The sequence below is a fragment of the Parasteatoda tepidariorum genome, chromosome 6 (genome assembly GCF_043381705.1).
Source record: "Parasteatoda tepidariorum isolate YZ-2023 chromosome 6, CAS_Ptep_4.0, whole genome shotgun sequence".
NCBI classification, from domain to species: Eukaryota; Metazoa; Arthropoda; class Arachnida; order Araneae; family Theridiidae; genus Parasteatoda; species Parasteatoda tepidariorum.
This window is the reverse complement of record NC_092209.1, coordinates 69,822,389-69,834,070: the sequence shown is the minus strand read 5'-3', so window position 1 is coordinate 69,834,070 and position 11,682 is coordinate 69,822,389. Positions and strand designations below refer to the sequence as shown.

Sequence of the window (11,682 nt, the reverse complement as noted above, 5' to 3'; positions counted from 1 at the left end):
ATGGTGGACACTGACAATTCAGTTCCCACTATAGAGAAGCATTATTCATAATCGAACCCACATTTTAGTATATCTGTGTTAGATCATTTATCTTTTTACGTTGTTTAACTTAATGCATTGTAAAAAAAGAGATTACATTATTCAAATTTTCTTCGAAAGGGAAGGAGATCGAAATGTATAATTTGCTGTGACCTGTCAAGGAAATTAAAAGTCTTTCTCGTCAAGTTACCAAGTTTAACAACAGATTGCGCTGCTAAGTTAGTAAAACTTTAAAGCATCTTAGTCTTAGGGCAAAATCTAGAAAAGCTCGAATGAAAGTATTTGTTTTATAATTTTTCCAGTCAGCAGCGCCATATGTAGTTGAACTTTTTCACTTAGAAAGAATAAATATTTGGTTTCCTAAGTTTATTTTTTCTTAAACCGAATTGCAGTAAATCGTATTACTGATTCTTCAAGACATTAAATTATTACACATTAGATATTGAATCTCTTTTAAATTTGGAGTCGCACAGTCGATCTTAAATCTTGTATCACTAGACTAAGAATTTGTTTTTTTTAAAAAAAAAATTGCACTAGGTCCGTCAACTATGAATATTATTTTCACCCTTTTGCATTAAATTATTAAAGCTATACGATCAGACTAACATTAAATTTTGGTTTTCAAACAAAAAAGGTGCTTCGCAAGAACCACCCTTAAAACATAATTTTCTATAATCTATCTAAAAAGAAATGAGGTAGTAATGAGTTACTGGTAAGGAAGGAGGGATGAAAAAAAAAATTGCTTGACGGTATTTTTTGTTTCTACTAATAATCGTTTTAATTTTAAAAAGGTTTTCGTGTTTTTAAATCCTGCCTATCTCACCAGTAATGTGACTGATATCAGAGTGTGTTCTTTTCTCCCAAACTAAAATACGTAAATGTCAGACCCATATACGGCAAACGCTTTTCACTTTATTTTGACAAAAATCCTAAATTTATATGTTTAGAGAAGTCCTTACGGTTCGGTAAACACGAAGTATAAATAATATTAAATATCTAACGTGAAGTTAAACATGAATAAAAAATGTCAGCTGTTGATTATAAAGTGAAATATTGAATAAAGAAAGGCTCATGTAGTCCAATAGTATACAAAGAAGTTTATTAATGTTATATTACAAATACATATATTTACTCTAAGTGAGAGAAGAAAAAAAAACACATAGAAGATATAAAACTTGAAAACGTTTTAAAATAATCAAAGGGTCGTAAAACGTACAAGGATATAAAAATGTGCTTAAATTCTGTACAAACTTAGGGAAACTGTGCAAATAAAGACCAATTTGAAATTTTTAAATAAAAAAAAACGAATTAAAAAAAAGAAGATAGTTTAAAAGATAAAGTAATAATATATGCCTCGCACTTGTAAATTTTCTTTTAGTGTTGACAAGCAATTTAAATTATTAATTTATTATTTGCAGATACACAAGGTGTTCCACAATTTCTTTTCTTTATAATACATTTTTAGAATCTTTGTTAAAAATGACGATAACAAAATAATCACATACGAGTTTCAAATTAATAATAAAGAGAATCAAAAACGCTATTGAATTACTTTTGAATTCAAGACATGCATCATTTCCCAAGGAACCTAAGAAGTTTAAGTTTTATTGGTCTGTCAAACTAGCTTTGAATTTTTCACACAGGAAATGTGACAGATTTTACTTTTTCGCTTAAAATCGCGAACTTCGTTCTTGATAAGGATTCTAATAACACACATAAAGAGTAGTGATTATGGAACACCGAGCACACATTTCCTAGGATGGTGAGGAATATCCACAAAATTTATCATAGCAAAAGCATTAAGTTGCAATTCTTATCAATGTCCTTTTAGCATAAACCTGTGTTTCAGTTATTTTTATATCTAACTACGAAATAATATAAAGGGCAAAATTTCAGGTACAAAAAATTTACTACAAACAGATGCTTGAAATTGTTAATATTTTCCTAAATTAAAATTTTTCATGCATTGCCATGAAATAAGAATTCGGGAGATTCAGCCGGGTCGACTGTCGAAGGGGGGATTCTTATCCTCCTTATTTAATTTTCACAAATAATTTGATGACGGATTTTATTCTAAATGGCAGTATCGTCTGCTACACGTCATCATCCAATAACAATTTGAGACATGAAAAGTGCAGTAATTCGGATTTTCTATCAATTTTTGGCGTCAGAATTATGCAAACACAGTTCTGCAATCAACAGTTTTTGACAGGTAGTTAAATTGTATGCAGTTGCCTATTTTTAGAATTTCGATAAGTATCTTTGTTTTTACGCAATTAACTTTAAAAGAACTTTTTTTCTTATCGTCATCCAAATCAGTTTTCATAAGTTGTTTAAACTTATGAAAACTGATAATTCGGATGACGATAATAATGACAAGTAGATGACTTTTATTACAGAATAAGATGACAGTAATAAAATTAGAATTTAAAAAATCTAAAAACTGACAAACGTGTAGTTTTCAATTAATTACTCAAAACCACCAATAGCATCATTTTATTGCTTTCAAGTTTAGAGGAAAAATTCATAGAAGTTCTAAAAATTATCACACTCTACTTCACCCAATCTAATAATGAAATATCTTTATTTTCTACCTTTTTGGAAAAGGTATTTTGCAGAAAAACAATACTTTATCATCAAAAATCTGTTAAGTAAAAAAAAAATATCAAAAATTTAATTAAATTAAAATTTTAATCTAAAATCCAATGAATGGCGAGGGTAAAGGGCTCTTAAACATTGAAATTAATACAGAGAATAATTTGAAAAACTGCAATTTTATATTAATATGGCAGAACGGGGCAGCTACTTCGGTTTTGCTGCTCACTAATGCTTCTGAAATAATATTTCTAAATGACTAAGTAAAAAACTTTGGTTTACGATTAAGAAATAAATCGTATAAATTGGGGAAATGGGAAAACTTTTTTGCCTCCGATTGCAACATTATGAGATGAATGAATATCCTAACATATACATCACGCCAAACATGTTTTCTCGCGTAACTGAGCAAACCTTTTTCAATTAAATATTATTACTTTTAATTGTAATTTTTTAGAAGAACATAAACCCCTTAGCTACAATCAGAATCCATGATGAAAATATACAGAGTATTGTGTGTATCGAATTTCATAAATTAATCAAAAGTTAGTTTGTCTTAAAATTACTCTTTGTTACTTTTATCAAATTTAAATCGAAACTCGAGCAGTAATAACTTAAAACAGAAATGGCACAAGCTGTTTCTAGACACCACAACCGGCCATTACCTGTGAATATAACATTTAAAAAAAACATACACATAAAACTTATATAACCACTTGAGTCGTTACATCATAAACCAAAGCAGATGGTTAATTTTTTTTAAATATAAAAAACACCTTTCAAATTAAAGTGATGTTATTTCACTCTATAATTTTTGAAAGTTTTTTTTTCCCTTCCCTTTCCTGAAGTGCTTCAGTACCTTAAAATAATATACCAGGGGTATAAAAGCAAGAAAAATATTAAGTTATAAGGTTTTAAGCTTTTCACAGTCTGTTCTCAGAAAACATTAACAGCGTTTTTCTTAAGTCAGCCGAACTCGTAATTCAAACAAATATTTAAAATAAGTACTTTAAATTGTTTAGAGAAGGAAATAAAAACAATTAAATACACATATAGCAAATTTCTTATTGGAATTTTCAATTTCTTTTGCACATTAAAAAAAAATAAAATCCCATGTATTTCACTAGTTTATTGACATACATATTAAAAAACGAAATTGTATACTTTATACTAATTTATAAATTCACGGTGTACATCTTTTGAAAAGTAGATTTTAACCTTTTTTAAAATAGTTTTTACCTCATAATGAATATTAGTTAATGAAATAAAATTACTTTCAATAACCATTGGACACCAAGTTTGCCACAATCTGAAATTTAAAATTATATGTTACCTTTTGTATTTGTACTATTTATTGTTAGGCTTCCCTTAATTTTTTTGATAACCATTTAATGGATTTTTCTTTAAAATGAGTGGCGATTGTCTACCCAAAGCTGTTTCGTTAAATGTTCATCAGAGGCCACGGAGGTTCTTGTCTTGTAATCTGTTCTTGTTACAGCAATTTTTTTTAAGGTCATTCTTTTTATAAAATATTCAATACGTTTAACACAGTAACCAGATATAATACTTATTAGTGGCATGTCACCTGTTTCAACAGTTTTCACAGATTTTTTTTTACTGATGGCAGGAATTATCTTATGCAAACACAGTTCATACTGACCTCCTGTTGCCAGCAAAAATAAGCAAATTGTATATCCCCTTCCTGTGAGCTAGATGCTTAAGCTCTTATAAAAGACAGAGTTTAGTTAATAATAAATAAAAAACGTTCAGTTCCCAGCATTATTTCGAATTATTAGCATTTAATTAATGCAACATACATAAGTAAGTAGTAATAATCACTAACCACAGCAAAATTTCTCTCCTAAAAACCAATACCACAATAATTAAGTAAAACATGCTTGAAATACAAAAAGGATCAGAATAATTATAAAGATAAAAACAAAACCTTCACTTCACACAGGAAACGATAATATCAAAGATGCAAAAGTATAATTAAAAAAAAAAAAAAAAACTTTGATAAAAAGGGGGAGTGAAGCTTCCCATAATGAGAGTAAGAATTTTTAAAATTTTTTTTTGAAAGTTCAATTTCTAATATTAAGTTATAGAAAAATATACACGGAAAAAAAATTGGAATAAAGTTTTAAAACTGATATTTTGCGAACTTAAATAAAAAATATACCAAATAACTTTGATACACACAAAGCAATAATTATTAGTGTATAGGAGTATAAAAAATCACAATGCATTGGGTATTAAAAAAGTGATAGGTTTTTTTCTTTTTTTAATAGTTCAGAAGTCATGTGGCTTCAGATTTAAAAAGTACCTCTTCCTGACAAAAACTATAGAAGTAAAAATTATATATTTAAATAATTTTTTCAGTGTAACTTATATTCTTGTTTGACTGAATAACAGTACAACACCGAGATATTAATCAGCCGACGCTTGAATCAGCACCTCTAGACTTACCCTCTTCACGAATGAAGAAGGGATCGTTAACAATTGTTCACCTCACTTCTCGTACAAGCTTGGATGAGGGTGCTCTACCAACTCTTTGAAGTGCAGAGTGAATAATGGTACTTTTAATGAATTAGAGCAACTTATTTTTAGAGTTGATTGCTCAACAATAGAAAATAAGGATTATGCCAAGCCTTTATTGTTTGTATGCAAGCTTTAAACTGACGAAATTTATATATTTTAATTTTATTATTTAAATATATTTAGGCAGTTCACACCACAGCTTTCACGCTCTTGCTTTTTTAATTTAATGCCAAAAAACAAGTTTTCTAAGAGTACTCATCGGTAGCTCTTATTACCAAATACACATAGAACAGTTTTCCACAAAAAAACCTTTATTCACTGAAACCTTGGAAACTTAATGAAGGGACAAAATAAATCAATGTTTGATAGTTAAATAGCATATCCCCTTATGAGAAATCTCTATTTAAAAAAAAAAAAAAATTGTCAGTTAGAACCTTTTTCAAGAGCATAAGGAAGATGGTATGCAAAAAACTTTACATGTAATGGTGTTAAACTAATGAAATTTTTGATATAAAGCACTGTCTTCAGGACTAAATTTTCTTCTTTTTAACAATAATTGTGGCATTTAGTTATTTTATTTAGCATAATGTTTTAAGGTGATATTAAATGCACATAAAAAGGAATTATTAAAAAAAACTCAAAATCCATAATCAATGGATCATTAAATTTTCCTTTTTTTTCCTTCCCATTCTGTCCTCCGTCATTCTTCCCTGTAATAGGACTGAAATCAAATCAAGTAAAATGATTTCAAGAGAAATTTTTTCAAATTTATTTATAGATAAAAAAAAGACTTAATCGCTTGTTATAGATTAATTGCCATTAAAGAGAAGTCTAGGCCATTCAGTTATATCATGTTGCAGCATCCTGCATAGATTATTTTTTCAATAATATCGGAATTTTAACAAAATTGATGGTAAAAAAAAGAGCAAATGCTGGTTAAGGTCAGGACTCGATATTTAAACATAGAGCATCAACTACCTGCTGAGTATCTTTAAAATTCAAGAAAATTTTAATTAAAAAAAATCTTAAACATTATTATACTTTTTCTAACACTTAAGACAGAGGTTTTTTTTAATATATATATATAGTTTAAAAAAGAAAGATAAATATGGCAAAAAAAAAGAAAGAAAAAGGTAGAACAATTAAAAAGTATAATTTAGTAAAAATGTATTATAAAAAAAAATCTTTTTCAGCATACGAAAGGTTAAAGTGTTAACCAGGCTTGTGAATCCTTTACCAGTATGTTGGCACGAGCCTCAATAAACTATTGTTCAAAACATAGCACTTGTTAATGTTTATTTTAAAAAAATCCTATAAAATATGAAATAAAATCATAATATGTTTTTTAATTCCTTTTTCTCCAATATTTTAATATATTTTTAATTCCTTAGTAAGTCTTTCAACTATGAGTCACAGTTAAAGTTAGATAAATTATAAATATTGTTTTAAATAATGATGCAAATAATGTTTTTAAATAATCTGCTTCGCGGATCACTAATTGGAAACCATAGACTTTTTGGGTAATGAAAATTTAGGCAGATCTGCTTCTAAAAAATTAAGTTTGTGAAGAAATTGTTTTCGTTAATCAAGACTTATTTAAAGGTTTTGACAAAACATTCACATGACATGATACAACAATCAGAATGAAAGTTTTTACACGTAAATAGAACAATTCCATTCCTGAGCAAAAAAAATCAAATATAACCTCAAATCCTTGTAAGTTATAAGTATTGGACATCTTTATAGTACAAAAAGAAAAAATATGTATTAATTTGGCAATGACTTCTTTATACCAAAACTTATCCCCATCCCCCAAAAAAACTATCATATACACATGTCTTAAAAATATATATTTACAACCACAACAAAGTAATTATTCCTATTATAAACAATACAACAAACAGTATATAATAAAATATATTATAACAATTAAAATAACTAATAGTAACATATTAACAAATAGCTCTTAGTTAAGTCATAAAGTGAAAAAAAAAATAATAATAATATATGCACCCAGGTGTCAGTCTAGAAACAATTTAGGTTCTATTAAAAACCCTTTACAAAAAGCCAAACCCTTCAGAAAAATCTGAGCATCAATTAAGGCTGTTTCATGAAATTCTAAACTACTCAAACGGTTCTTTGTTAAAGTTTAATAACAATCCTTTAACATATCTTGCTGTTAAATTTTTTTGCCCAAAACGGTATGATTAATAATCCACTTTGTTTGCAGTCTTTTTTAAGAGTTAAAAATTTCATACACAAAAATGTATATTTTCATATGAATTATTAATAAAAGCACATTCAAATTGACAAGTAAAACCTCAGAAAAATAATTGTTTTCTAATTGTTGTTTGCTGTGTTAGTTTTACATTTTTTGTATTTAAATGTTCATATACTTTTATATAAAAATGGCTTTTGTAGAAATATATACATTTTGCAGAAATACTACTTTAATTATCGACAAATTTTTACTAAATAAGATATACACCGTTTTCAAAATCTGGAACCCCAATTTCTTGATTGACCCCTGGTCTCATAAATTTCAGAAAAAAATGTTTCTAAAAAAAAAAAAAAAAAAAAAAAAAAAAAAAAAAAAAAAAAAAAAAAAAAAAAAAAAAAAAAAAANAAAAAAAAAAAAAAAAAAAAAAAAGAAATAAAAAAGAATAAAAGAGTAAATATATTCATTGAGTATATATAAAGTCTGTTTGAAGTACAATCTCTTTATATAGAACTGGCAGCCAACATCACGAAATGAGGCAGTTTGATTTTTCCTGGACATTCCCATTGGCTTTTTCAATCTCCAGTAAGATGGTTTTAAATATATCGGTAACACTCTTTTGAAGAAAAAAGAAATTGTTAATAGACAACACACAATTTTTATATTTATAAAATATTTATTAAAATACAGACAGTACACACACACAAACACATAAAAAAAATGTCTTTTTGGAGCACGATCTTTAAAAATAGGGCTTGCAGGTGACATCAAGATAGGAGGCAATTAGATTTTTTCTCTATATTCCCATTGGCTTTCTCGATCTCCAAAATGATGGTATTAAATATTTTCGAAATAATCTTTTAAAAAAATAATAAATAAATAAATAGTTAATAAGCTAGCATAATTTTAATGTAAATTATAAGACATAAATGTTAAAATAAATGCAAATTCAATAGCAATTAGAAAGAAAATTGAAAGAAATATTTGAAAAGCAAGAGTTATTACAGCCAAATTTCTGTTAACTGAATGTCTACAATTTATTTTTTTTACTATAAGATAATCCTAATATCCGGCAGAAAATACCTATATTAAGCTTTGAATATTTACCAATTATTCAAACAATATATTGTCTTGCAAACAATAAATAATATTCATAGATCTATAACGTTTTTATATTATTTCTGGTTAACGTTTTTTATATCACAGCAGAAACAAGTTAGGTTGAAAGAAACTCAAAATTTTTACGAAAATCTTTCTTTTTTTTTCTAAATATTTTTCCACTGTAAGACAGTCTGCTTCAAAAGTCTAGTTCAAATCACTTCAAAAATCAAATTCAAAAGGGGAAAAAAAATTTGTCTCTATATTTTTGGATAAATATATGAAGATGAAAAAATTTTACTTTAAAAAAATTATTAGTTTTTTAATGATTACTAGCAATGAAAGAAAATAGTGTACTTTTTTTGCTTTTCATATCACATAGAATGCAGTAATATGCTGCAATTTAACAAAAAAACTATATGTAAAAGATAATGAAAAAAAAACTATTTTTAGTAGTAAAAATTGCAGTTTGAGACATAAGCAGGCATGAAAGTGCCTGATCAGGCATGACAAAAATAAAAAAAAACTGAACTTATACAACACATTCACTAGGAGGGGGGAGGGAGAGTTCCATATAATACTGTGATGTCAATGATATAAATAAAAACAGCTTTTAACTTTGCGGGGGAGATTTTTATTTTATATTTCAAGTTTCAGAAGCATTTAAACAATGAAATTTAAATTTTTCTTTAATATAATTTTAATTTTTTTGATTGCTATGTATTAAAGAAAATTTAGCAACTATAGGAACTTGCGGCTTAATAATCACCATTGAAAATTAATTACCAGTCAATTATTTTAAAGCAAACCAGTCGTAAATTTTCCCCTTAATATCTTTTAATAGAGTGTAACTAACAATTTTAGTCTCTTTGACTGTTTTAATTAGCCAGTCAAACTTAAATTTATTTACTTTTCTTCAGCAGCATCAATCGAAAGCTTTTTGTGATCGCTTTTCAAATTGACTACCATTGTTAAAATATATTCATCTTACACATAGCTCCCAACTTGTTGAAAATAAAAATAGGAACATAAAGCATGATAAGTCAATCAGGGGTAATTATGACACAGTGAAAAACAAAACATCAAAATATCCATACATTTATAAACCATACATGTTTCATATTGAACATAATTTTTCGACCGGACAGTTTTAATTAAATTATTTACCAATGAAGAGTATCACATATTTATAGTAACTGATTCAAGAAAAAACTTACTTCTTTCAAGAATCGAGAAATTAGATTTAAAAATAATGTGAAAATGAATCAAAATATTGGATTTTAAAAAAGAGAAAATACAAATTGCGATATTAAATTTTTAATTTGCATAAATAAGGATCACTTTGCCTAATTTTTAGATCACGTTTATACAAATAGCAACGAGAAGTTCGTAAATCACATATAAATAGTAAAATCGATGTTTGACATTACAATATCATGATATTGGGTTTTAAAAATGCTTAAATACAAATCGCAATACAAGATTTTTAAATGGTGTTAATGGAAATGGCGATGTACGATTTCTAAATAGCGTGAAAAGGAATCATAACACCTAACTTTTAAATCAGTTCAGTTAAATACGAAAAACGATGGTTATTAAAATCCTGATATTAACAGATTCTGGCGGAATTCCTAATATTTAAAATTCCGAAAATCAGTCAAACCAAAGAAATCAAATTGGTAGAAAAATCACATGTATGTAAATGTTTAGTCAAAGAGATTTAGCATACATTGCAAGATTGTGTTGGTTTATAAGTTTTTAATTCGTGGAAGTTCGCAAACCAATTGTCTCGAGATACGTGAAATTCTGCGACATTCGCAGTAAAATTCATATGCCCTGCTTCTAGTTGTTAGAACTGTATTGGGTTGAAAGAAAATCGGCATAAGGAGTAAAAGGGTGCTAGAATACCAAAATATCAAAAAATTTTGACCTAAAATCATATTTTTAATAAAGTTTGAGCAGATAAGTTTTCATCGGAACAGTCGCAGCTATCTACAACGCACCTGGTGAAAAATAAAACGAAAAACAAACATACGCATGAACAGGAACAGACAAAAAAAAAAAAAAAAAAAAAAGAAAAAAAAAAGGAGCGGAGCTGAGAACTATAATGAACGCATAAGCAAATCCAATAATAAGCGTCACATCAAGAAGGAAAACCATGGATTAAATATTGGCTTTTGAAACGAAACTGCCCAGAACTCAACAACCAAGAACCTCATCCTTTTACGCTTTACTGCAGAAGTCACTGTTGTTGTCAAGGTAATGGCACACCTGCTCCTGATGATCCTTCTTTCTCAAGAGGCTACTGCAAGGAGAGAAAGTTCATTCTAAGACCGTTATCGTTCGGTCGGCTACAGTTTCGTCTATCATGGGGGAGGGGGTTCCTCTAATATTTGGGCACCTCAAAAACATTCTTGGAATATGGTTGGAAATTTTAAAAATTGGGAGAAAAAATGGTTTTTCGTTTTGTAGCAGAAGTCTTTCATCCCTGCATAATACCCTCAAACCTAGTTGAGCTTATGTTAGATTTATCTAGCTTTAATAATCCGACGCAAAATTTTGCCCATTATCTGCTCTTATTTTCCCACTATTTTTTATTCCTGGCATAGAAAATATTTAAAGTTGATAGTTTTAAATATAATTCATTAATCATAATTAAAATAAATCTTTCTTAAAAAAATGTAACCTTCAGAGTTTTAAGAAGGAAATTCACAACATAGAATGAACAATGAGTACAGTAAGGTGAGTAGTACAGTAAGGTGAGTAGTACAGTAAGGTCTGAGATGTACACATTCAGTGGCGTACGCAAGGGGGGAGGGGTTTAAACACCCCCCTTGAGCTCAGACAAAATGGCAAAAAAAATTTTTTTAATAGAAATTATGCGAGCTATTATTTTTTAAGACTATTATATTTTTATTAACCTTATGCCTACTTTTTTTTCTCACGGTATTTCTCAGAATACTGAAAAAACATTTACTATAATAGAGTTGTACTTTTGAAACCAAATTCACGTGATACTGTTATGGACTGGTTCCTTTCTGTCCTGCCAGTATAGTTTTCGAGACTGGCTGTCATTCGCGAGGTCTTTACGCGATGATTCTGGAATCCTAGACGTTCTGTCGTCTTTGAGACAATTCGAGAATTTTGGAGACGCGGTGAAAAATTATATAAAAGGGGGAACGGAGTACAGTGGA

At 28.0% G+C, this 11,682-nt stretch overlaps 1 protein-coding gene across 1 annotated transcript in view; it reads right to left on the bottom strand.

The window, feature by feature from the left end:
• Positions 1 to 1,116: 1,116 nt before the first annotated feature.
• LOC107455436 (Ras homolog enriched in brain) overlaps positions 1,117 to 11,682 on the bottom strand; it is a gene marked incomplete in the record, with an annotated part of 20,484 nt that continues 9,918 nt past the window's right edge. Inside the window, 1 exon segment of the mRNA XM_071182495.1 lies at positions 1,117 to 7,997. Coding sequence (XP_071038596.1) covers positions 7,917 to 7,997 — 81 coding nt within the window.